Source organism: Dermochelys coriacea, chromosome 2 (assembly GCF_009764565.3).
Source record: "Dermochelys coriacea isolate rDerCor1 chromosome 2, rDerCor1.pri.v4, whole genome shotgun sequence".
Taxonomy (NCBI): domain Eukaryota; kingdom Metazoa; phylum Chordata; order Testudines; family Dermochelyidae; genus Dermochelys; species Dermochelys coriacea.
Window position 1 is genome coordinate 189555416 of NC_050069.1, and position 27779 is coordinate 189583194.

Below are 27779 nucleotides of genomic sequence, written 5' to 3' on the forward strand. Positions count from 1 at the left end.
GATAAATGTCAGAACGGAGGGACAGGCAGTAGAAACAAAAGTGAAACTGTTTGAGCAGCATATTCCAGAAGACTTGAGGTCTTTCTGAGTGTAGCCTTCATTGATTTGGATCTACAATACCATTTTCTCACTAGAAGGGAAAACCTATAATGGCAGCAGGCCAAAAAAAGACACCCAGGTTCGGAATATTTTAATGAAGTTCCTCGACCTGTGGGTAAGATAGGCATGCATAAAAAATGCAAACAGTGCAACAAAAAAATGCAAGGCCTGGTTGCCCAAATGAAACAACATCATGAAAAGTGTTCCTTCTCAGGAGGAAGCTGTGTTGAAGATGATGAAAGGAACATGTCTGAACGTGCAGGATCTTCAGGTTGGTAAACTTTTTTATTTCATGCTTTTCTTAAGTACTGTCTGTCTGTCTTCCTTTGGGACTATTCTTGAATTCTCATGTTTGAGCAAATGTTATTCTATGTTATTCTATGGTACTATCATTTTAGATGCAGTTGTGATAAAAAATAAATAGCTGAAATAGGCAGATCTTCCTTTTACAATTTCACCTTTAAAGTAGTACTGTCAGTGAATGCAATGAGTAATACTAAATGAGCAGTATGGTAATATTAATTAAATAACTGCATTAACTTATTTTGTTCAGGAGAATCCATTCTCAACATACAGGATTCTGAAGAATATCCACCTTCAAAATCATCACCATTTTCTATAGTTACAGAATTATCTGCCAATGACAGTGTTTCAGTCACATCATGTATGTCACATAGCCAAAGTATATCACCTGTAGCAAAAAGAAAAAAAAATCTCCATAATCCAGAAACAACATAGATAAATTTGTGATAAGAACCAGCAGATTACAAAAAGACGTAATTGATGAAAAAACTGCCCGGTTTGTTTATGCAACAAACTCTCCTTTCTGTATGATTGAGAACCCACACTTCATTAACATGGTTCAGTCATTAAGACCAGGATAAAGTCCACCCAACAGAGCAGATATCGCAGGCAAATTGCTGGATAAAGTGTATCAAAGAGAAATTGAGCAGTGTGCAAAAGGTCTAGAGGATGAAATTGTTAACCTGAGTCTTAATGAGTGGAGCAATGTCCACAATGATCCTGTTGTATGTGCTTGTGTGACGACAGAAGAAGGGAATGTCTTCCTTACAAAAACAATTGACATATCAGGAAAATCACATACAGCAGAATAGTTACAAGAAGTAGCAGTAAAAGCTATAACAAACTGTTAAAAACAAATTCAAATGTCTAGGATGCAGCTTGGTCACAGACAATGCCTCAAATATATCCAAGATGAGAAGGCATTATTTAGAAAAGAGTCCCAAGCTAATAACATATGGTTGCAGTGCTGATGATGCACCTCCTAGCCAAAGACTTCAGTGTTCCAGAAATAAAGGTTAATGTTGAAACTGCAAAATACTTCCGTAACAACCACTTTGCAGCAGCTGCTCTGAAAAAAGTGGAAGGAACCAAGCTAACTCTCCCACAAGACGTGCGATGGAACTCAGTAGTGAACTGTTTTGAGAACTAGGTCTAGAACTGGCTGAATCTGACAAATTTATTTGAGCATAAGCTTTCGTGAGCAACAGCTCACTTCATCGGATGCATCACTTCATCTGATGACAGTTTGTGAACAAAATCGTGAGAAAACAAATGGCACTGTCACAGCCAAAGTTCTCAACATTGGGCTTAAGAGAAATGTTGAACACATGCTGAGTGCCTTGAAGCCTATTTCTGTAGCCTTGAACAAAATGCAGGGAAATGGCTGTTTTCTTGCTGACGCCGTTGAAATTTGGAAGGAACCGAGTGAGCTCTTAAAAAGAGAAATATCAAATCCACCCTGCCTAGAACGAATACAGATGAATGAATTTATAGGCCAAGCCACCTCATAGATCTGATGAGGCCAAAAAAAAAAAAAATTTGAATCAAGTAAATGACAAGTACATTTCCAATATGCCATAACTTTAAAACTTCTTTCCTGGTTGCTAACAAACTTTCCAAAAAAGCTCTACCCAGGAATGAGACGTGACATGCAAAATTTCAGGAAAATCAGTTTCTTTTCAGGGTGGTAGTAAAAATTATGCTTCCAGGGGAATGGCAGCTTCAATCTTAACTATGGCCCAAATATTGCTGCACCAGAATAAAGCATTTTGATATAAAGCATTATAATTTTCAATGTATTACACAATGCTTATATTTATACTATGTATTTCTGCATTTTATAAAACTCCTCAGAGTTTGCAGCAACAAATTACTTTCAAAACACAAACACCACCTAAAGCAAACAATAATGTTCTTACAATTGTAAAAGGCGTTGATAAGAGTTAAACAAATCAGTAGATCAAATATTGATTCAGGGGTAAAATGGTTTATCCACATGCAAAAACTATAGCAATGGAAAACCAGGAAAATACTTGAACAAATACCTCTCCACCTTCAGCATATGACGAGAGGTGTGCGCGCGTGCCTGAGAAAACAGGAATTTCAAAATCGGTGTTTTAGAAAAATGTGTTTCCTTTTTCAGGCCTCCCTTCCTTTTTCTACAGTAAAAACAATAATCTTTCATGTTTGCTAGGGTTCTTTTGTATCTGGATTAAACAAAATTAATATAGGATAAGAAAATATAGGTGAGTTTAAGAAAGCTGCATCTCTGCCAACCCACACTGAAACTCAAACTAACAGTTATAAGCAAACAAGGAGATGATCCTGCCCAGATGTGCATGCCTGGGCATCTTTGTATAGGGGAGCAGTCCCATAGCACGGCATAAAGTTACTTAGGTGGCCATGTTATTGCAGGTTCAGGTCCTTTGACCCTGATCCTAGCAACTAGCACATGTGTGATTTTATGTAGGTGAATAGTCCCATTGAATTTGACTGGATTGTTCATGAGTGTAAAATTACACACCTTCGTACATCTCTGCAGGCTCAGAGTCTCGGGGCGATGGTATTTGCACTTACTGGCAGTACAGCAAACTGTGATTTCAATAACGTGGAATATCTGGAAAAAAAATCTACCCAGAGTCCTGTTGGTATAACAGATCAGAATCTGGCCCAGTAACTCAGAGTGGAAGGCTATCAATGGTCTCAAGTTCTGTGACGTAGGAGTGTAGTGAAAAAGAAAAAGTCACTCAACCAGCCTAACTCCTAGATTAAGAAACACATGGCCACGAGCCATCAGAAGCTGCAAAACAGGGTACTACACTGAAATATGGAAAGTATAGGGGCTGATTCAGTGGTCAGCAAGTTTCTTTGTTTGCTTTCAATGAAAACAATCTAGACATTGCAATAATGGATTTGCAGTATTTATAGTAAAAAATGTGACTTTTTTAGACAGTAGGCATGCTGTGACTGCTGCTTACCACACCAATCACGATAGTTTCACTGTTACCTTGTCCTCCTTCCCATTTGTTACTTCCGCCTTCTGTGCCTTGTCTCATACTTAAATTATAAACTCTTTGGAGCCGGGATATCTTTTTTATTACGAATGTGTACAGTGCTGATCCTAGAGTGGAGCCTCTGTGCACTAATACAACATCAATACCAATAATACCTCATCATTCAGAAACAGATTCCTGAAGACTTCTGATGCCTGATATAAATGATACAATATTTTCGTGCTTCTGAGTCAAGCCTGACCTATTATTACTATTCAGCAAGCACTCTTCCTTAATCACTGCATTGAGAACCAAAAAAAAAAAAAAATCAGGATTATAAAACGTACTTGGAAATCAGAACAGAATTACACATTCCTTTACAGGATCTGAAAGTAATTGATGATTATTTCTCTAAGAATTGAATCAATACTATAACAGACTACTCACTGCTCGGTTAGCTCAGCAAAGCAAAAGGAAAACACTCTATAAATGCCAGGCGTTAGTAGGATTGTAGTGTTCTGTTTTGTTCTCAAACACCACCTCTCTTTCCCCTCCCCGCTTCCCAGCAGCTGCACTTCAGAGCAACACTATGGCTAGTCAAGTCCAGGGAGGCTAGACTCGAATGGGTGAGCAGCCCAGTGTCTGTGGGTCGGCTGTGAAACAGCAACTGATAAAGATCAGGCTGAGCCTAAGCTTTGCAACCATCAGGTTTTGCCCTACAGCCTCTCTTTCAGAAAGCAGCCGAACAATTGGGCTAGTCCACACTAGAAAGTTGCACTTTTAAAACCTCTCTCAGTCTAGTTAAAGCAGTACAACCCCAGCAATATAGATCCTGCTACCTTGGTATAAAGGTCCTTTATATAGGTACAGCTATTCCCACATGGAAAGGGGAAGAATTATAGCAGTATAAGGCACCTTTTTTATTTTTTGTATTATCATAATGCCTAGGAGCCCTCATCATGGACCAGAATCCCATTGTGCTAGGCTCTGTACAAACAAGGACTCAAATCTTTTTTCAGAGTGGTCACAACGTGAATACTGATTGTTTCTTCTGAGTTTGCCCTTATCTGCATGGAATGTCATTTCTCATCACATTATCTAGTTTTGTTTGGTCCTTCTGAAGCTCCTAACACCTGCTTCTAGCCGTGAGTAACCTAAAAAATTCAGCATCATTCCAAAATTTTAGCACATCACCATTTACTCTCTTCCCCAGGCACTAATAAATATGTTAAAGGCAGTGGTGCAAGTAGAGTTTCAATCTTACTGGTACAGTACCGACCCCTGACCCCGCTCACAAAAAATGTTCCATGACTAGAGCCCTGCACAGACACAAATTTATACCCGGGGATGCGGATATCTGCAGACAGAAATCAGTATCCGCTGAACTGCAGGACTCTCCCGGGAACCACAGTGGCAAAAAAGAGGAGTGGGGATGCTGTTCCCAGGAGCCAGCGCCCCATGCCGCCAGCTCCTGCGGTGTGGCCGTACCGCCCCCAACCCTGTCTTCCAGCAGGGCTATACAGACCGCAGACAGGAGATGCAGTTGCGTGGAAGGGCTTGGAACGGTACAGCCATGCCAGAGGAGCTGCCGCCGTGGGGTGCTGGCTCCTGGGAGCAGCGGCCCCACGTTCTTCTTCTTGGCCACTGTGGTTCCTGGGAGAGCCCTGCAGTTCAGCGGATACAGATTTCTATCTGCAGATATCCACATCCCCGGGTATAAATTTGTATCTGTGCAGGGCTCTACAATTCATTCTTGAAAATGTGTCTTTCTAGTACGGCATTCCAGAAATAAATGTCTTAATGGTATGGCATCCTGACCGTAGCGGCTTACTTGCACCACTGGTTAAAGGGCAACTGTTATATTAAACCTCCTTCTATCTTGATCATAGTCCACTTATTTCTCCTCTTTGTTTTCTAATTCTGTCAACCAGTGAGTTGACAAACAAACAAAGGGATCATTTTAATGTAAACTGTAATGTGAACAATAACTCCTCCCCTTTCTGCAGGGCAGTTGTGAGTTAAGGAGAATAGGCTAAGATTCTCAACTGGTGTAAATCAGTGTGGTTCCTTGAGGATCGACCCAGAGTGTCAGACTTGGCTTTCAATTTCTTTGTCTGGACATATCAGAAACTACACTTTTTGTTTCTTATTCGATAAATGAACACTCGGTGCTAAAGGAACCAAAGAACAATGCTGCATAGTTCTCCTGAGAGGAAGGGATGGCTGCCAGCCACATGAATGCCATAGGACAGAAGGTGCCAAGTGCCTCTGGCAACCTGAGGGTTAAGTCTTTGTAAAGATAAACACCTCTCTAATTTTAACACTCTGGGTCTTCTCCTGAACTTCTTAATAAGGTGGCTACAGCGTACAGCTGACTGAGAATGCATAATACTGTAAAGGTGGCACACAAAGGGATATACATTGGATGTGTTCTTATTTTACTTCTTTATGATGTATGAAGGCACAAGAAGATTTGCTTTCTTTAAACAAGCTTTTTCCACAATTGTGATTTTCTTAGAAATATGAGGAATGCCAAGTCTTGCCTTCCTGGCTCTTGCTGGAGAACTTCTTGGATGGCTCAGAAATGTGGAGAAGCAGCTTTTTTCAGCCTTCAGCTGAAAGGACAGAAGTGCCGAAACTTTCGCAAACAGCCTTTTGCCATCTTCCCATTCTTTACATCTGTCTACTGCTCAGTACTTACAACTTCTTCTGACGCAGCTGGTGCTGGCCCCTTTTGGAGCCAGCAGTGGTCTGATCCAGCCCGGCAATTCCTGTGTTCTCTGCATGTCTGAATTAAATAGGTTGGACCTACTTCATTCAATAGCTTTGAACCAGTGTAAGCAAACAAGAATCATTTCCCCTCTCAGCCAGTCGGTTTCTACTTCCTAGGTCTCTGTTTGTCAGAATCTTGTTAGCTCTGTAGTTATCAAAAGAGTCTTCAGGTTACACAAGACCTGAATTTCCAATGTGAAAAACACACTGAAAAAAGCACACACACCCAAAAAACATTTAAAAGCCAAAGCCAAACCAAATCAAGCCTATTTTAGACACCAGCAAGAAGAGACAAATGGTGCAAGCGTAACGTCCACCTGCATCCCTCCTTTGCAGGTTACCTTTAGACGTCTGGCAGATATTGAGCAGATTTGCCAGTGGTGACAAGCCAAAGATATTCACTGGCCAGGGTTCTGATAATGCAGGTGACTCAGATGGGCCCTGGATGAGAACTGGCTCTCTGAATTTGCGGACATCAACCAAAATAATTTAAAATGTTCATTACAGATGGGCCTCTCAAGACCAGCAGAATATATTTTTAGAGTTGGTATGATCACTTGCAGTTCTAGAAGACTAGATAAACTTGGTAACCATAATGTTTGGCCAAAGTGGTGCCTCCCATCTCTTATGAACATGCAGAATGCTAAAATTATGGCTAAAGGCCTCAGTTCCCATAGTTACAAGGAAATACTGGTGAACTGGTGATCCCAGAACAAACTGATGAAATATCCAGCACAGAGGTGCAAATCCTTTTGTACCTTTGTTTCTTTGAATTAGGATTATTGTTAAAATTGCCTTCATAAAAGATGTGGTGAAAAAAGAATCTACGTACCTTATAAGTCACACTTTCTGCACTATGTGATGTACTGAACCTATACACATTCAGAAACCTAGAGGACCAAAGTCTATACTCAGCAATACTGGCATGAATCCAAACTAACTATGGAGGTCAGTGAAGTTACTTTAGATTTACACTGGTATAACTGAGTGCAGAATTTTGGTCCAGATACTCTGCCAAAGGGCAGGTGCAGTATCAATTTAATATCCCGTATGCAAAGTCTTTCCCCTGACTCCAGTGACTCCTCTGACTTTCCATTGACTCCTTCCTTTCTGAAGGATTATAGCCTGCCCTTACAGGGAGCATAGACACAATGGTCCTTTTGCTCTGGCTCTTACGAGCCTATAAATATTTACTGAAATACTAAGGAGACCAAGTTTCCCCATTTCATCCTTTTGTTTTCCATTTTTTTGTTTGTTTCTGTCCTGTATGCAATCCACTCCAGTGGCAAAGTAAACTTATCGACTCATAGAAAATATACAAGGACACCACTGTTAACATTTAACACTCTTTCCAAACCCCAAATAGCTCTATTGTCATAGGAAAGGAAAAACAGTCATGGTCCATAAGGCTGTGATGTCACTACGCTGGGAATATCATACTCCGATCAGGGCACCTTATGAGACAGATACATTATCGACACATTTGAGGAAGTTCAACAACAAAATTGATGTGGAGTCTAGTGGGATTGGTTTACGAGGAAAGATTTCAATGCACATAATTCGGTTAAGCACTGACAAAATGAAGGAGACATGATAACGGGCTATAAATACGTGATGAATGTAAACAACCAGGAGGGGGAGGAATTTTTTTTAGTGTGTTGAATAGGACAGAGATATGACTGGGGCTCGTAGGATGCAAGTAATATTTACACTAAAGATATAGAAAAAACTTCCTAGCAGTGAAGTATCCTGTGATGAGCCTCTAAAGGAAGCGGTGGAACACCCATTGTTTGGGACATTTAGAACTAGATAGGGGAACAATCCACCCCAGTCAGTGAACAGACTGCAGCAGATGAATTGACAGGTCTTTTCCATCTCTACAGACTCTTAACCAAATCTTGCTTTCAAGTACATCCACGCAACCCTAGCGACATCAAAGAGTTTACGTAAGAACAAACGGGAGCAGAGTTCGGGCCAATGATTCAATACACGGTATCCCACCTTTGCCTTGCTGAAATGTAAAACAGGAATTGCTCCAAGAATTGTACCATTGGCTTGGAGAGACAAGAGTTCGCATCTGACTCCTTGAATATCCACCTGCCAACACTGTAGCATATATTATTTACCAAGAACATAGTGCTAGGTGCTTCACAGTGTACAGAAATGAAACAGTTTCTGTGTTGTTCTACTTCATGGTACAGTACAAATGCTTTAGTTCACCTTAATCCAGCCCTGTTGTCACAGTCTCTGAGGTCCTAAACAGATACTGCAACCGGGAAACAGCTGTACTATTTTCTATAAAAACGATGCACGGCTGTGTGTGTTTATGATAGGTCACTTACCATGGCGTTAGAGCAAAAGAGTTGTTAGAGGACCGAAGCAGGAAAGGTAACATAGATGAGGGTCCTGAGGAAGAAATGGAGAAGCTGTTTATTGGGGGAATAACCCCCACCAGACTCCAGCCAGGCTAGAGTGGATTGTTCCTCCTAAAGCTAAGCCTAGGATCAAAAGGAGGATACTAGGCCTAGAAAAGGGTGAGGGCCGCAAGAGTGGCGAGAGGCTGCCGTGGGAGTGTCAGTGAGAGCTGACAGACTGGCAAGAGGACACAGAGACACCGCAATTGCATCAGGGGCAGTCAGATTCTCACAGTGTAGACAGAAACAAGAAGGCTGGCTGAGACACATGAAAGCTGGCAAGGAAAGATTAAGGCTTAGGCTAAAGGGAAATCTGCATGTAGCCCTTTAATGTTTGTGCTCTGTGTGAATGAATACATAATGTATTGTGTTGAAGCTGTTTTGAGTCACTTTTAACCACTTTGCTGGTCGCAGGTCCCCAGAGCGAAAAGGCTTGCAGATGCCTAACTCAGCTGGGCCTTGGTTGGGAAACAAGGAGTCCGACATCCAGAGCCAGACTGGTTGGACTGCGTGGTTCCACCCGGAGTGAGGAGCAGGAAGTCAGGCTAGCCACTTAAGGGGAGGGAGTTAAAAAAAAAAAAATCGAAGCACAGTTCGCCCTGTAACCATGACAGCAACATTCGAAGGAGAATCATCCAAGGAGCAAGTCTGCAGAGCATCACCCACTTACAGCATAAAGGCCTGAAGGCTGATTTTGTTATTAGATTGTTGACATAGAAACTAACCCAGCAGGTTAAGTTATTTGTCCTTCTTCTCAGACTGCTGCTGTTCTGTCTGAAGTGAAGCTGTGTGCAGCAGCAGGAGTCCACAGAGCATCACGCTGATTCCTACCCACCACAAGAGTGCACGAGTCTCTCCAAAGAGCAGCCTGCCCAGGAAAGCCTGAGGAAAGGAAAGAGAAATACATTCACAGGCAGAGTTGCAAAGAAATCTTCTCCAGTACAAAACCTGGGGCAGATCCTCAGCTGGTGTGTACAATGGCCTAGCTCCACTGACTTCAGTGAATTACGCTGAATTACACCACTAGATGATCTGACCTGTGATTCTTTGTATAAAGCCTGCCTAATGAAACTACTCCAACCGCCACCAACAGGAACATCCGCTGCTACTTAGAATCACTAGAGTTGAAGTTGGAAAAGACCTACCAAGTCACCCAATCCATTTTAAAGCCAATACAGGATTGGTCCCTGTTGCTTTGTCCAGCCCAGTAAAAAAAGAGACTTGGCAGATGCTGATTTTTGAGGTTTTTTTTTTTTTTTTTTAATAATTTTGACAGATAATGTTGACTTTTAAGAATCCCCCCCCAATTTACATATTCACAGCTGTGGGAAATTATGGGGTGTCAAGACAATTATTTAATGACAATAGATGTTAAGATTCAAACAGCTAAAGCTTTATAATCATTAAAGCACACAACTGTCAACATCACATGTCAAAATATACAAAATAAATATCTTTACATCAAACTTGAAATACGTTCTCAAGCAGTATTCTTCTTACTTTGCCAAGCTGTAAATTTGAATGATCCCTAATGGAAATATATTTCAGTGGTTTGTGTGTGTATGGCAAAATTGACGTTTACGAACATTTACTGATTTACTGATCCTTCCAAGCCTTCTCTTAAACGTCCCAAGGGATGGGACTATCCTGAAACACTATTCTGCAGATTAAGATGGGAATATCTTCTTCATATTTGACTTTAATTTTCCTTTTCTTAATTTTATCCCATTACTCTTACTTATAGTCCCTAAATTCCTCTCTCTCCTTGGCAAAATTCCCATTGAGTTCAGTGGGCCCAGGATGTCATCTCTAGTATTTAAGTCATCTCTTGGCCAAATGAGTGGTTTTAACCCTTCCTTGCAAATCAGTGCTGCAGACCCTGATCTTTTTTGCTGGTCTCCTCTGTAATCTCTGAATATTTTCTATGGTCAATATCTTTCTGGAAACAAGGGGACTGATCTAAAGTTCACTGAAGTCAACGGAAAGACTTCACTGGACTTTGGACCAAGCCCATCGTGCTAAAACTCGACAAGAGTTATCTAAAGAAGGGAAAAAGAGATTAATATATCAGTTGAAGAGTTACAGGTAACCAGGGGCAAGTGTAAAACACCTCATATTCCTAAAGGCATCATGGTTTTGGCTTGGGGCTTGGTAAAGAGTGATGCAAAGTAAAAGCGAAACCCTGACAGTGTGTCTCCTCTCCAGGTCTTAAGCATGCACAGTGACAAGGCCAGTCTGTTTCCACCTATTAGAAAATTATGATAAACACTAAACCAACCACTAGCTATTGAGCAAGATAGCATTCGCTTATGTAGTAGGGAAGAATAATTCCCCTACAGAAATTACTAGGAGAAATTCTATGGCCTATGTCATGTAGAAGATCAGACTAGATGATCCTTGGTGTGATTATCCCACATCTGCCTAATCTGGAGTTCTTACATTTTCCTCTGGGTATCTAGGGTGACCAGATGTCCCAATTTGACAATCCCAATTTTTGGGTCTTTTTCTTATATGGGCTCCTATTACCCCCCCCCCCCCCAGCCCCTGTCCCGATTTTTCACATTTGCTGTCTGGTCACCTTAGGAGTATCTGGTGCTGGTCTCAGTTAGAATACTAGCCTAGATGGACCCCGGGGGGTCTGATCCAGTCTGACAATTCCAATGTCACAGAGGTCCCTTCTGGCCTTCAAATCTATGACATCAGTTCTACTCACTGAAGAGATGATGTTGGAGGCTGTTGTTGTCACCGTGGCAGTCGCTGAGGAAGAGGAATAGTGGAGGGCTTTTGCAAAGAAGGTCCACATGACAGCATTGCACGCAAACACCAGACCGACACATCCTACTCGGAGCACCACGTGTAACTGCAGAAGGGGGAGGTGGAAATACAGATTTTTTTCACTGATAGTTAACTCTCCCAATTATTTTGCAAACACTTTATGCAAAATAAAATGTCACAAACTGTGAAATGGCCTGGACCTGAATTACAAACATTATTTTGTGAAATCTCAACTGTTGTGTTTCTTCATTTGCCAATATGCTGTATAAAAAGGAGGCAAATTATGAAGACTGTTCTGACAATTTAAATGGATGATACATCAGAGGATCCGATGACCTGTTTTTTCCCTCACCACTAAAGAAAGTAAATCTGGAGGGGGAAAAAAAAAAAGACATACGTGAGAAAAACAGAACAGTTGCTCTTCTGTTTACCACCTACCACTGAATGAAGGAGAATCCCTCAGTAAGTGTTTGATCCTACAAGAAACCAAGCACCCTCAACTCCTATTAGCTTCAAAAGCATTTGATGGAGCACATAACCCTGTAGGACAGGGGTGGGCAAACTTTTTGGCCCGAGGGCCACATCAGGGTGTGAAACTGTATGAAGGGCCGGGTAGGGAAGGCCCCCCCAAATAGCCTGTCCCCTGTCCCCTATTTGCCCCGTCCCACTTCCCTGACTGCCTTTTCCTGGGATCCCCCCAACCCAAACTGTCCCCCCCCAGGATCCTACCCCCATCCAACCCCCCCTGCTCCCTGACTGCCTAGACCTATCCACACTCCCACCCCCTGACAGGCCTCCCGGGACTCCCACACCCTTTCTAACCCCCCGTTTCCCACCCCCTGACCTCCCCATACAACCTGCTCCCTGTCCCCTGACTACCCCCCAGGATCGCCCACCCCCAACCGCTGCGTGCACGCCGCCACTGCTCCCTTACCATGCCGCTCAGAGTGGCAGGAGCTTGCAGCCCCACTGCCCACACGGCGGCGTGGCACAGTGCGGGAGGGGCAGGGGGCAAGCCTCCCCGCCAGGAGCTCAGGGACCAGGCAGGACGGTCTTACAGGCCAGATGTGGCCCTAGGCCATAGTTTGCCCACCTCTGCTGTAGGAAATGTTGGGCTTCTGAGCAGACTTGGAGCTTCAGTTTCTCAATTTCCTTGGCCTACATTACTGGAGAAGTAAAATCTCCTACCCTCCAACTGCATCCAAGCTCCACATGTTCTTTATCTTGTGGTCAGACTCTAGTTCCTCGGGTGGGGTGGGGGGAATTAGAGACTGCTTCATGGAGGAAAATTCCCTAAGAAATGGATCCATCCTTGCTGGAACATCCTTAGAAATGCATTATCTGAGAGACCTGCTCTCAGCCTTTGAGCTTCAGGCTATCAAAGAGGAACCAGAGGCCAAAGTTCTGCAAAATCTCAGTCCCCGGATTGACTGTTCTGGACTGCAAGGAGAAGAAAGGAAACTGAATGCCTGTGCCCATCTGCCAGTTGCTGCTGTATGTGGGTGTGGGGGGTGTCACTGGAGCAGAGGCAGTGGGATGTTGGCATACGGAGGTGCTTGCTCTTTGCTGCTGTTGCTTAAGTGATAAAGAAGGAAGAGAGAGCTCTAAGGAGACTAGACAGCTCAGGGGATTGTTCAAGGGAATCAGCAGTATTCAGCAGCTGTTCAGGAAATCAGTTCAGTTCAGGCCTATACGGAATATAAATTGTTACCTTCTGGCCATTTGCTCAATTACCAATCTGAAATGAGCTGGTCTTCCACAATTCCTAGAGAACAGATGGCCACTCCACCAAATCTCCCCCACAACCTGAATCCTCAGCAGAATGCCCAAAAGGATGAATGGTCCAGCAGAGTGAACTTCTGCCTTGCTAGCAGTGGATCCTGCAGAACAATACTGAGGAGGCGTGGTTGTAGGGGATCTTACACTGCCGCTACCTGTAGTGCTGTACTACACGAGGACTTCTACCTTTGTGGCTGTCAATCAGCGCTTTTCATGACCACTAGAATAACTCTCCACTTTATGTTACATTAAAATAGAAAAGGGAAATGAGCCGCATATAATTGTGTGTCTCAAACTAAACAAATAAGTAAAAGAACATACTTAACTGACATACTAAATTGCAGAGGACAACTAATGCCACCATAGAAGGAAGCAACTGGAATGTGGATTAACAATCACAGATGGACAATGACTCACTGATAGATTATGCGATAAAATCCAGCCCCTCTGGCTAGCTCAGACTATAAACTGTATGGAAAACATACACGAATGGTTCTATACTGCTAAGGAAAACAAAACAATCTAGAAAGCCCTCTGATTCAGGCTTCAATGCATCTAAACCACTTATTTCCTGTGGCACACAATGGGCCGAATTCAGTCCTGGCATAAGAGAGTGCATTGAACCCTGGAGTTGTGCTTGTTTAAGGAAAGGCTGAATTTGATCCAGAATCTGTCCAAAGCATGATATGAAAATCAGATAGAAACTAATTCAGGATCAAACCATTGCTCCTTACAACCCTCCTGCTAGCTATTCTGACACCGCATTTGCAGGGAGACATTAGAGCAGAGGCAAATCACGTTTCTGCTGAGAGGCATTTGAGAGAACAAAGTTCTGTTGTAAATGGTTCTGCACACTCCAGGGAAAGCACACCCGCCACAGAGAGAGCTCTGTGCTACAAGGCAAACATCCAAGTGCAATCCGGTGACTGCTAAATTCAAGCACCTTCCAACACTAGCAAGTTTCAAAGACAAAATGAATCTGCGGGTCTGATTAGAAATAAAACCTAGGATGTGATCCTACCATGAGCTCTCGATGGACAGGCCCGTCTATCTGTGCATGGCTTGTTGTAGGATCAGGGACTCGGTCTGGAAAAAGGCTGCAGTTTTGTTTTATTTAAGAACCTTATATTATTTGCAAATCTTCCACTTCCCCCATTAATATACCTGGGTTTCATGCCCTAATCTGCTGTATTATGTCCTTTAAGTAAGAATATGGAGAGGTGAGGGAGGAAACTGCAGGGCTATTTTGCCACTGCAAACATCCCATGAATGCATGAAGGCAGGAAAAAACCAGGTTTTTTTTCTGTGCGCTAGATTAATGGCCAAGCCTTCACGGTATATACCTTATGCTAGATACAACTAAATACCTAAAAGAAATCAATCTTCAATTGATATTAGTGTATGAGCCTTTGAACAAACACACTTGGAAGGTGTTGTCTTCTCCATGGGGATTAACTGCTCTTTGCCTCATCCTCAGGTGCTTTAAATAGCAAGGCCCAGCAAGGAGGCCTTTGTTCATGGTAGGGACAAACTGTTTCCTGCTAGCCTGGAGAGGCAATTGAATTTTGTGAAGCACACAATACCTGGTGGTCAAGATTAAAGACAATGGCCCACATAGCAAATTCAGAGACTGGCTTAATTCTACAAGTTTTTTTTATTAGGGCCCTGCCACAGGGTGTCTGCAGGCTTCTTCCTTTTTGAGCCTGCACCCAGTGTTTAGCCTGGTATAATAAAGAATCTTCCAAGCCTTCTTTTGCTGGATCACCCAACTGTCTTTATTTACACTGTTTGTGCGGTTCCCAGATCCCCCAACAGCTAGTGCCCCACAGACCCTCCCCAGGGTCTCCTGGCTTTTGAGGCTTCCTTCTTTGGTAAGGGGACAGCGATACTGCCCTCCTGTTTCCTCCCAGGCTAGCCCCCCCTCTCATGCCTCAGCCCAGCTGTCAGTACTTAGCTCAGCATGTTCCTCTGAGCCAGCCCTCATTAGGGCTTGCAGCTGGGCTTCCTGCTGTATACCTGTGTCTCTAGCCCAGGCCTCTTGGCCGGAGAGCAGGCTGCAGCCAGCATTTTGGCAGGGCCTTAAAGGAGTTTACCCCTGCCCTGCCACAGGACCTGATTTGACTTCACAGCAGGTCTTTGCATGCAGCTTGTTGGGGATGGAACTGCACACTGGTCATGTCTAACTCAACCCCAGTGAGCCAGTTTATACCTGTGCTCCATTGTTTATACTGTGTCCTCCAGTGGGCTGACTGCAGGCGACTAGGGTGAGATTTTGAAAAGACTCAGCATTGGCCTAACTCTGTTCCCACTGAAGTTAGCGGTAAAGCTCCCTTGACTTCAACGGACACCAAGTTAGGCTAAGGCTGAGCACTTTTGAAATTCCCTCCCTCAAAGTCCTTAACAGAGTGAGTCCTCCCACTCCATACGCACCACTTCTTTGGTGAGCTTTGTCACAAGGGGTGATTGTGCTCTGACAACACCTGCCTCTTGGGGTTTCTCCTGTTGTGTCCTGGGTCAGTGAGTGCTGGGGTGGGCCTGACGATGCCGAATTTGCTTCCCTTTGTGCTAGCCCCTTCTTCATAGCTTGGCCCTCTGCCCCTTTGTATCAGACAGTCTCAGCTTTCTCGGGGGGGGGGGGTGTGATACGTTTCTGTATAGTGTTACTGCTAGGCAGGGGGATGTGGGAATTTAGAAATAAAAACCCAACCTCTACATTTTAACTAAATTCAACATATTATTTTTATATTTTAAAAGGGCCCAACAAGATGTGCCTGTAACAAAAATACTTCTCATTATCAGGCTAAGTGATTATAATGGTCCCTTTTTGGTCTTAAATAATCTGCCTTTTCCAGCCACTCTTGCCTCCCATGCTTGCCCTTGTTGTCCAGTATCCCTTGCTAACCTTTGTCTAACATGGGGCTCAACGCTGCGAAGAGTTATTCCCACAGATAGCCCCAATGAAATCAAATGAACTATGCTCTGGAGTAAGCATGTATATGGAAATGACTCTTTGCAGAATCAGGTGCCCTGAAATAAGTCTCTAAAATGCCACGTATGCCTGTGCTGCTATAGAAATACTACACAAAGTAGTGTAGACACAGCTTGCTTTTCATTACAGCATGTAACTCCATATACCCTACATGCTGCCACCAGCAATGTGCGCTAAACCCTGAGATTCTGAAATATATAAGGCTAAGAACTGTGCTCCTGCTCAATTCCTGTCACAAGTGAGACAGTTCAGGGGTTCACTTGTTATTGTTACAGCTAAAAAGATGAATTGGGTTCAGAATTCTTGTTCAAGATGGAGTTAGAAACAGGCAATTGGGAGAAACAACTTGCTTTTAAAAAAGAAAATCTGGCATGTACTTCTGTACAGATATGGACTGGCTACAGAGCTTGCTTATACACACCGGATGTGTTCATCGTAAGATCCTTTAAGCTAACTTTAACCATACCTGGCAGAGCATTAAATAAGGTATTTTACAGAGTGGCACCTAGCAGGTGAACAGTACACTAGCGTTTAGCATTCCACTGCACAAAACAGACATGCTGGTCATCCCTGCTTCAAATAATTAGCAAAGCTGGTCACCATTTTAAATTTTTTCCAGTCATTATGGAGAGGATCAGCGTTTTTTGGAATTTTAAAATTTTGAAAATTTTTGAAAATAAAAAAGGGTGGAGGAGGATATGCAAAAAAAATTAACCAGCTCTAATAATTAGAAAGGGTGAATTTCCCATTTCCTGAGTTAGGGCCTGATATGTCCAGTCCAGTTTTTTGTGGTTTTTCCTTTGGACCTCAAATTGTTCTATCCTGTGTAAGGGTCTAGACTTTCTGACATACTTTTCGGTGTGTGCTTTAAAAACTTCACTAACCTCATAATACATAGTTGCTCATTATTTACATGATGCAAAATAATTGTGGTCTCTTGGCATTTGTAATCCAGTAAGTACAATTTTGGATCTGTCAATAATGTTTGCTACATAACTAAACAGTTCTCCCCATGTGATTTTTCATATTGCCTACACCTGCAGCCTCACCTCTTGATTTAAAACAGAAATAATCTTTTACTGTATGTGTATGCAAATCCAAACCAGACATGATACACACTTCTGTCTGTAAACATTGTGGTAACTAAATAGGAAATCAATATGTAAAACAGCAAAGATCTTTGACCACTGAACAAAGTTAAACACAGTATCTGAGGTGAGGCATGATGGAAATCAGTAACTGCATCTAGTTTTTCTTTTAACTAAAGGAAAAGGAAGGAGAAAAAAACTGGAAGGAGAAGAGAAAGCTCTTAGCAAGAGAGCAAATGTTTCCTGTTTATTTTGAAGTGCAATAATATCCACCAATTACATGAAAAATTATGGAATAAGGCTACAAATAAGGGCATTCGGGGTTGGACTGCAGCCATTTCCCATATCACGCTAGCTTCCTCCCTTGTACAGTTTTATCAAAAATGGCACCAGAAACTTCTGATCCTATTTATTGGCTTTATATTCACAGTTACTGCTGTGCATTTGTCAGTCTCATGTTAACTACAACGGCATTGTGCTATGAATTGCTGAGTTACAGTATAGCATGCTAAGGAATGATTTTGGCATTCATCTAAGAGGAAAACCACCCACGCATTCCTGAGGAATCGGTGCAAGGATGCTACATCTAAGAGGGACCTCACAGACTTTAAGGTCAGAAGGGACCACCATGATCATCTAGTCTGACCTCCTGCACACTGCAGACCACAGAACCTCGCCCACCACTCCTATCACAGACCCCAAACCTCTGGCTGAGTTACTGACGTCCACAAATCATTATTTCAAGACGTCAAGTTACAGAGAATCCACCATTTACACTAGTTTAGACCTGCCAGTGACCCATGCTTCAAAGGAAGGTGAACCCCCAATCTCCTCTGGGTCTATGCCAAACAGACCAGGGGAAAAATTCCTTCTCAACCCCAAATATGGCGATCAATTAGATCCTGTGCATGTGGGCAAGATCCACCAGCCAGACATGTGGGAAAGAATTCTCTGTAGTAACTCAGAGCCCGCCCCATCTAGTGGCTCATCACCAGCCATTGGAGATATTTGCTGCATAGAATCAAATAAGCAATTTATTTTCTGCCACAAAGATACGAACTATGAGAAGAAAAGCCATAACAGCTGAAGGAACAACTCCACAGCCAGTGGTTTCAGAGTGGATACATGAAGGAATCCTGTGAACTTATGATAACAATTTGAATGTATTATAAAGCTTTAGTAGAGAGAGGGATGACCACATTATTTAGAAATACAGTAATTACAGCAACTATCCCAGGGCTATCCATCTCTCTTGCTGTAGGCCACAGCTTTTGTCTATAGCTCTCACTCCCACGTGTGGGTGTAAACACTTCACTATTGGTGAAAACACTTAATTCTTTTTTGCATTAGGCCCCATCCCTAGGTGACGCAATATCAGGAATATACAGGAGGAGTCAATTCTGGTATCCTCGGACACCACCCTCTGGAATAACTACTATGCAAAGCACTGCACACAACAGGCACTGCTACTTTATAATCTGTCTTCATTTTCAAGGCTCCTCATGGCCTATACCCCCCCCCCCACCTATCATTTCTCATCTGCTATCGAGTTGTCGACTACCACCTCTGATTGGCCAATGATATCAGACTCCATTGCCCATTTGTTAAAAATTCAAACAAGCACCTTCCTGCTTTCTCCCATGCTGCCTCTCACACTGGGGAAGAGATCCCTCTAAGCGTCTGCAAAACCACTTTGTTGTTCTCCTTGAAATCCCTCCTTCAAACTCTCCTTTGCTATGATGCCTACAAAAACCCCTGACAGTTGATGGTGTGCTCAGAGCCATTATGCTAACCACTACTGTCTCATTGTTTAGTTGTACTCTTCCTGCTCTCACCCCATCTGGATCCATTTGTTGTCTTTTCTCATCAGCTTTTTGGGGCAAGCTATTGTCTTTTTGTTCTCTGTTTGTACAGCGCCTAGCTGGTCCATGACTAGGGCTCCTAGCTACTACTGTGGTGAAATACTTTGTGCATAACTAATTTGGGGCTCCCACTCACACTTTTTTTTTTCGAATTTTTGGTACCTGTACGACTACATGCATTTGAAATGTTGACTTTTTATGCTAATTAGAACTGACGCCACAGTCTGGACTCAAGCACAGGAGCGCAAATGTGCTCCTGTAACTTCCAACTACTCAATCCATTTACCTTAATAAAGAGAATGTTAAAGGGTGACTTGAATATAGTCTATAAAGTATCTACACTTGAGGAATATATATTTAATAATGGGCTCATCAATGTAGCGAAGAAAGGTATAACACGATCCAATGGCTGGACGCTGAAGCTAGACAAATTCAGACTGGAAATAAAGGTATATATTTTTGACAGTGAGGATAATTAACCACTGGAATAATTTACCAAGGGTAAATTGGTAACTTTAAAATAAAGCTTGGATGTTTTTCTAAAAGGTCTGCTCTAGGAATTATTTTATGATAATTCTATGGCCTGTGTTATATAGGAGGTCAGGCTAGATGATCACAGTGGTCCCTTCTGGTCTTGGAATCTATGAATCTACGATGATACAGTATAATAAATTATAATACAATGCAGTACAGAGCTAGTAAGCTGTTGTGTCAAATCAGCCACAGGAGGTAATGAGGAGCCACAGCAGTGCTTTTTTGTTAACTGTCTGCTTTCACACAATAAAACATGTACCATGCAGCCACTGATGACGACTGTGTCAAGAACGAAGAATCATCACCTGGTGAAATGCCTTACACACCTCTGGAAAGTATGTTCCATGTTCTAAGTAATTCTAAGCCACCATTTCTTCCAAGCCTTCCCCAATATGTAAAATATACTCAGCCCAGTCTCCCACTGACACCTCCAGATGACTTAATGCAGAAACAGTTTGCTCTTTTCCAATTCTTTAAAAAAGCCATTTTAAAAATGCACACGATTATTTCACATCAGTCAATACCAAGTCTTGACCTGGATCTCCACTACCTGCTCTCCCTGGACAGCCACTGAGATGTGTATCTAAGGCCTTGGCTACACTTGCGAGTTACAACACAATGAAGGAGCCCCAGGCGCACTTGCTCATGACCCGTCCACACTGGCAAGGCACACAGAGTGCTCCGACTCCACGACTAGAACGCTCCTGGTACTCCACCTCGGCAAGTGGAATAACGCTTGATGCGCCCCTGCTGGAGCACCGCAGCGCCAGTGTCGACGCCCTGGTCCTATAGTGTGCTCTGATGCCTGTGCTAGACACTCTGGTCATCACTTTGAACTCTACTGCCCTGCCCTCAGGTGACCATCAGACCCGTCCTTTAAATTCTCTGGGAATTTTGAAAATCCCCTTCCTGTTTGCTCACTCAGGTGTGGAGTGCTCTCGGTGAATCTTTCCAGGTGACCATGCCTCCACGCAAGCCCCAGTATGGAGCAATGGTGAGGTGCTGGACCTCATCAGCATTTGGGGGAGGAAGCTGTCCAGTCCCAGCTGCGCTCCAGCCGTAGGAGTTATCATACCTTTGGGCAGATATCCAGGGACATGATGGAAAGGGGCCATGACTGGGGTGCTCTGCAGTACAGGATTAAAGTGAAGGAGCTGTAGAATGCCGACCACAAAGCCCGCGAGGCAAACTGCCACTCCAGTGCTGTCTCCGCGACCTGCCGTTTCTACAAAGAGCTGGACGCGATACTTGGGGGAGACCCCACCTACACTCCGGGGACCACCATGGACACTTCAGAGCACAGTCCAACAAGGCAGGAGGAGGAGGAGGAAGAGCAAAGTGGGAGCGAGGGTCCTGAGGCGGAGGAAGACACCCCGGAATCCTTAGATGCATGCAGCCAGGAGCTCTTCTCAAGCCAGGAGGAAGGTAGCCAGTCGCAGCGGCCAGTGCTGGGGAAGGACAAACACCAGAGGAGGTTCCCGGTAAGCGGCTTTTATTTTGGGCAGGAAGTTATTCGGTGCAGGCTCTTGGGGTGAGGAGGGTTAGGGCTGCGTGCATGCCTAGATGCGGAATAGGGTGTTGATGTGCTCTCTCACATCGCAATAACTGGCCTCAGTGATCTCTTCAAAGGTCTCATCCAGAACATGGGCAATGCGCTTGTGCAGGTTTCGTGGGAGAGCCACTGTGATCCTTGTCCCAGTTAGGCTAACATGTCGGTGCCACTGAGGGGCAGGGCGACCATTGCTGCACACAAACAAGCTGCATATGGGCCAGGGCGGAAGCTGCATTGCAGTAGAAGACCCTCCCTTGCTTCCCAGGTCACCCTCAGCAGCGAGATATCTTCTAAGACAAACTCCTGTGGAAAATGTGGGGACAGTGTTCAGTATAGGGGCCCCCTGCCGCTGTTGGCTCTCCCCAAGGCACAGAAACCCAGAGGACAGTACAGCAGTGAAAAAAAATCACTCACGCTTGACCCTGTGCTTACTCACCATTTTGGGGCTCCCGTGGATTATGTGCGCTCGCTTTGGGACGGGCATATTATGCTATTGTGTAGACTGTGCTTGCCCTTAAGTTCAGGGGAATCATTGCTCTGTCTGGTGTGAACAATGCTGCCTCTGCTAAGTGTTACATTTTGCCTTTACAGATGCAACCTTGAGATCTCAGCCATCCGTGTTATCACCAACCGAAAGACTCCAAAGAATCAGAAAGAGGCCACATAGAAGCAAGGAAGACATGTCGCATGAAGTTATGCAGCATTCAAGTAATGAAAATCAGAAAGTGCAGGAGTGGCGGGAGAGTGAAAGGAGGGTCCGCCAGCAGAATGCGGATCACCAGCACTAAAGCACAGAGCGGCTGCTAAGCATCATGGAGACCCAAATGGACACGATACAGGTGCTCATAGCAATGTAGGAGGAGCACTACCACGCCCGCCCCCTTGCAGCCCTTGTCCCAAAACTCTTTCCCTTCTGCCCCCCCCAACCCACTTTCCCCAACGTCCGGGTTCTTACTGCCACCAGCTGCCTCCAACACCCATAGCTTCACCACCTAGCCCTGAAAACTACGACCCTTACCCACTGCACTCAACCCCCATCACCATACAGTATAGACATCTTGAAGTGCAGCACTCATTGCACAGCACTCCAGACAGCACATACGCAAATCTGTGTTTGTACCATTTCCCACCCCCTTGCCTTTTTGTTTCCCAAGCAGTTGTGTCTCTTTTCAATAAATGAATTTTCTTTTCAATAAATGGATGTTTTAGCTTTGAAAAACTTTGTTATTGCATAAAGTAAAAGATGCAGTGCCTGTTTTTTTTCCTGGGCTAAGGTAAGTCAGCGTAGCAAACACAGATTCCTACTAACATTGGAACCACTTCACTTCACTCCCGTGCAGGGCACCAGACATTACTGGTAGCTTTCAGCCTCAAATTGCACCCTCAAGACATCCCTAATCTTTGCAGCCCTGTGCTGGGCCCCTCTAATAGCCCTGCTTTCTGGCTGTTCAAATTCAGCCTCCAGCTGTTGAATTTCCGAGTTCCATGCCCGAGTGAATCTTTCACCCTTCCCTTCACAAATGTTATGGAGGGTACAGCACCTGGATATAATCGCGGGGATGCTGTCATCGGGCAGGTCCAGCTTCGTGTACAGAGAGCCCCAGCGGCCCTTTAAACGATGAAAAGCACACTCCACAGTCATTCTGCACTGGCTCAGCCTGTTGTTGAACTGCTCCTTGCTGCTGTCAAGACTCCCGGTGTAGGATTTCATGAGCCACAGCATTAAAGGTAAGCTGGGTCTCCAAGGATCACAATGGGCATTTCCATTTCCCCTATGGTGATCTTCTGGTCTGGGAAAAAAGTTCCGGCTTGCAGCTTCCTGAACAGGCCAGTGTTCCGAAAGATGCGTGCGTCATGCACCTTTCCAGGCCAGCCTGCGTTAAAGTCAGTGAAATGTCCACGGTGATCCACAAGCCTGGATGGTCTGGAGAACCATCGAGAAATACCCCTTCCGATTAACGTACTCTGAGGCTAGGTGGGCTGGTGCCAGAATTGGAACATGCATGCCATCTATCATAGAATATCAAGGGACCTCAAGAGGTCATCTAGTCCAACCCCCTGCTCAAAGCAGGACCAATCCCCACCTAAATCATCCCAGCCAGGGCTTTGTCAAGCCTGACCTTAAAAACTTCTAAGGAAGGAGATTCCACCACCTCCCTAGCTAACACATTCCAGTGTTTCACCACCCTCCTAGTGAAAAAGTTTTTCCTAATATCCAACCGAAACCTCCCCCACGGCAACTTGAGACTATTACTCCTTGTTCTGTCATCTGCTACCACTGAGAACAGTCTAGATCCATCCTCTTTGGAACCCCCTTTCCAGGTAGTTGAAAGCAGCTATCAAATCCCCCCTCGTTCTTCTCTTCCGCAGACTAAACAATCCCAGTTCCCTCAGCCTCTCCTCATAAGTCATGTGTTCCAGTCCCCTAATCATTTTTGTTGCCCTCCGCTGGACTCGTTCCAATTTTTCCACATCCTTCTTGTAGTGTGGGGCCCAAAACTGGACACAGTACTCCAGATGAGGCCTCACCAATGTCGAATAGAGGGGAACGATCACGTCCCTCGATCTGCTGGCAATGCCCCTACTTATACAGCCCAAAATGCTATTGGCCTTCTTGGCAACAAAGGCACACTGTTGACTCATATCCAGCTTCTCCTCCACTGTAACCCCTAGGTCCTTTTCTGCAGAACTGCTGCCTAGCCATTTGGTCCCTAGTCTGTAGCGGTACATGGGATTCTTCCGTCCTAAGTGCAGGACTCTGCACTTGTCCTTGTTGAACCTCATCAGATTTCTTTTGGCCCAATCCTCTAATTTGTCTAGGGCCCTCTGTATCCTATCCCTACCCTCCAGCGTATCTACCTCTCCTCCCAGTTTAGTGTCATCTGCAAACTTGCTGAGGGTGCAATCCACACCATCCTCCAGATCATTTATAAAGATATTGAACAAAATCGGCCCGAGGACCGACCTTTGGGGCACTCCACTTGATACCAGCTGCCAAGTAGACATGGAGCCATTGATCACTACCCGTTGAGCCCGACAATCTAGCCAACTTTTTATCCACCTTATAGTCCATTCATCCAGCCCATACTTCTTCAACTTGCTGACAAGAATACTGTGGGAGACTGTGTCAAAAGTCAACGAACAACACGTCCGCTGCTTTCCCCTCATTCACAGAGCCAGTTATCCTGCCACAGAAGGCAATTAGTCAGGCATGACTTGCCCTTGGTGAGTCCATGCTGACTGTTCCTGATCACTTTCCTCTCCTCTAAGTGCTTCAGAATTGATTCCTTGAGGACCTGCTCCATGATTTTTCCAGGGACTGAAGTGAGGCTGACTGGCCTGTAGTTCCCAGGATCCTCCTTCTTCCTTCTTTTAAAGATGGGCACTACATTAACCTTTTTACAGTTGTCCAGGATTTTCCCCGATCACCATGAGTTTTCAAAGATAATGGCCAATGGCTCTGCAACCACATCCGCCAACTCCTTTAGCACTCTCAGATGCAGCGCATCCAGCCCCATGGACTTGTGCTCGTCCAGCTTTTCTAAATAGTCCCGAACCTCTTCTTTTTCCACAGAGGGCTGGTCACCTCCTCCCCATGCTGTGCTGCCCAGTGCAGCAGTCTGGGAGCTGACCTTGTTCATGAAGACAGAGGCAAAAAAAGCATTGAGTACATTAGCTTTTTCCACATCCTCTGTCACTAGGTTCCCTCCCTCATTCAGTAAGGGGCCCACACTTTCCTTGACTTTCTTCTTGTTGCTAACATACCTGAAGAAACCCTTCTTGTTACTCTTAACATCTCTTGCTAGCTGCAACTCCAGGTGTGATTTGGCCTTCCTGATTTCACTCCTGCATGCCCGAGCAATATTTTTATACTGTTCCCTGGTCATTTGTCCGATCTTCCACTTCTTGTAAGCTTCTTTTTTGTGTTTAAGATCAGCAAGGATTTCACTCTTAAGTCAAGCTGGTCGCCTGCCATATTTACTATTCTTTCTACACGTCGGGATGGTTTGTCCCTGTAACCTCAATCAGGATTCTTTAAAATACAGCCAGCTCTCCTGGACTCCTTTCCCCCTCATGTTATTCTCCCAGGAAATCCTGCCCATCAGTTCCCTGAGGGAGTCGAAGTCCAGGGTCCGTATTCTGCTGCTCTCCTTTCTTCCCTGTGTCAGGATCCTGAACTCGACCATCTAATGGTCACTGCCTCTCAGGTTCCCATCCACTTTTGCTTCCCCTACTAATTCTTCCCAGTTTGTGAGCAGCAGGTCAAGAAGAGATCTGCCCCTAGTTGGTTCCTCTAGCACTTGCACCAAGAAATTGTTCCCTACACTTTCCAAAAACTTCCTGGATTGTCTGTGCACCGCTGTATTGCTCTTCCAGCAGGTATCAGGGTGATTGAAGTCTTCCATGAAAACCAGGGCCTGCGATCTAGTAACTTCCACTCCTCCGCAGTTAGGGAAACACATTTGTGCAAAGCCAGCCACAATGTCATGCACATTACCCAGAGTCATGGTTCTTCTGAGCAAGATGTGATTAAAGGCCCTGGAAACTTGCATTAACACGATTCCAACGGTCGACTTTCACACTCCAAACTGGTTAGCGACCGATTGGTAGCTATCTGGAGTTGCCAGCTTCCAGATTGCAATAGCCACCCGCTTCTCCACTAGCAGGGCAGCTCTCAGTCTCGTGTCCTTGTGCTGCAGGGTGAGGGTGAGCTCCTCACACAGTCCCATGAAAGTGGCTTTTCTCATCCAAAAGTTCTGCAGCCACTGCTCATCATTCCAGACTTCCATGACGATGTGATCCCACCACTCAGTGCTTGTTTCCTGACCCCAAAAGCGGCGTTCCACAGTGGTGAGCATGTCTGTGAATGCCACAAGCAAACTCATGTCATAAGCATTACTCGAGTCGATGTCATCGTCAGAGTCCTCACTGTCACTTTGAATCATAAGCAGTAACTTGACTGCCAAATGTGACGTGCTCGTGAGACTCATCACCATACTCCTCAGCACTTCAGGATCCATTCCCGCAGGCCTAAAGGGAAGACAGAGCGCGCAGTACAAAAAACGTTGAAAGATGGTGCCAAATGTGGACGGAAGTAAAGGGAATGCTGGAATGCAAACCGATGCATCATTGGGCGTTGGGACAGGACCCAGAATGCCTCACACTCCCTGTCCCCTTTCCACAAGCCACGGCGCCAGAATGGGAAGAGAGGCTCTGTGGGATAACTGCCCATAATGCACCATTCCCAATGCAGCTGCAAGTGCCACAAATGTGGCCAAGCCAGTGCGCTTGTCAATGTGGACACACTGCAGCGCTTTCCCTGCTGTGCTCTCTGAAGGCGGGTTTAACGCACAGCGCTCTACATCTGCAAGCGTAGCCATGCCCTAGCACTTAAATTCTTGTCAGTTTCGTTTTGACAAGGGAAGAGGGACACAGAATAGAACTGCTGGGGTCAGCAATACAGGGCACAGGGTGCACACTGAAGGGTCTTGCAACGTCCTTCTTTTCTCTCTAAAAGGATGGCTCACAGCTTCATCCAAAATCTGGCCCGGCCTTTTAATGGAAAAACTTTACCCCAAGCACATCCACAGGAGAGGGGACAGGTGTTTACGTACTCCCAGGGGGAAGGCTGCCCAACCAGCACCTTGGGATATTACCCTTCTCCTGCCAAAGCCATACCCAAGGGCCTGTGTAGCACGTTAACGTCTGATCGGAACTCTGCCTGAGCTCCCCCGAGGCACAAGGAAGGGCGAGGGCCTCGGACGGCGGGGCTGATTGCGCCGGGACGGGTGCGCGCCGGCGTGGCTCTGGGCAGCCGGGAGAGCAACCACAGCGCTGCTGGGTCCCTGGGGGGAGGAGGAGACCGGCGCGGGCACGGACTGCGCGTCTCTTCCAGGGCAGATCACGCAGGGGCTGGTTTCTCCGCCTCCCCGCGCCGCCGCCCCTGATGGGGGAAGCGGCGCTCAGGGGCCAACCAAGGCAGGGAGCAGCTGCCCGGCTCTTACCCCGACACAGGCGCCGGCGGCCGCAGCGGCACACGCCTCCCGCAGGTAATCGCCGCCCAGAGCCAGTTTAGCGGAGCAGGCGGCCAGCGCCCCCAGCAGGCCGGCCACGGCCGAGTGCGCGGCGCCCCAGCCGGCCAGCATCGCAGCGCTACCGCCGCCCGGCGCCGAAGCCACGTGGTGAGGCAGCCGCCTGCTCTTCCGGGTCTCTGGCGAGCTCAGCTCAGGTCACGTGACGGCTCGCCCCGCCTGCGCGTTCCCTAGGCCAGGGTCCAGCGGGAGGAGCTGGCTGCGTAGAGCCCCCGCCCCTCCCCTGAGCTTCCTTGTCGGGGGGGGGGGAGGGGGCCGTCAGCGGCTCCCGCCCCGTACTACTCAGCGCACGCGCTACAGCCGGCTGTGGGGGCGGGGCCGGGGCCGGGGCCGCCGCCTGACTAGGCACGTGGGAGCTTTGCCCTTCTCGAGCGCCTCTGCGCGGGAAAGAGGCCGTAGCTCGTCCCACGCGCGGCTGCGAGCGGTCGTATCCGGGGCGTCGGGGTTTGACGCCTCCTGCCGATGCAGTGGCTCTACCTGTGTTTGATCTAAAAAGAAAAGGGGGACTTGTGGCCCCTTAGTGACTA

General features: G+C 45.5%; 2 protein-coding genes across 7 annotated transcripts in view; both read right to left on the reverse strand.

Moving 5' to 3' along the window:
- TGM4 (transglutaminase 4) overlaps window positions 1-9422 on the reverse strand; it is a 51556-nt gene extending 42134 nt beyond the window's left edge. For 2 of the 6 annotated variants that reach the window (XR_006279254.1, XM_038391631.2), the window contains exon 1: window positions 8510-8574. The gene's annotated coding sequence lies outside the window, so the exon portion shown is untranslated. Of the gene's footprint in view, window positions 1-3571; window positions 4759-8509; window positions 8575-9306 lie in introns of those variants that run through there. The other 4 variants (XR_006279255.1, XR_006279257.1, XR_006279256.1 and 1 more) reach the window with 4 other exon arrangements.
- On the reverse strand, window positions 8884-27425 carry TMEM42 (transmembrane protein 42). Its single transcript, XM_038388232.2, has 3 exons — window positions 27166-27425; window positions 11295-11441; window positions 8884-9463 (listed from the first exon to the last, which is right to left on the reverse strand). The coding sequence occupies exons 1-3, from the start codon at window positions 27304-27306 to the stop codon at window positions 9320-9322; spliced, it is 432 nt and encodes a 143-aa protein (XP_038244160.1). The 5' UTR covers window positions 27307-27425; the 3' UTR covers window positions 8884-9319.
- Window positions 27426-27779: the final 354 nt, after the last annotated feature.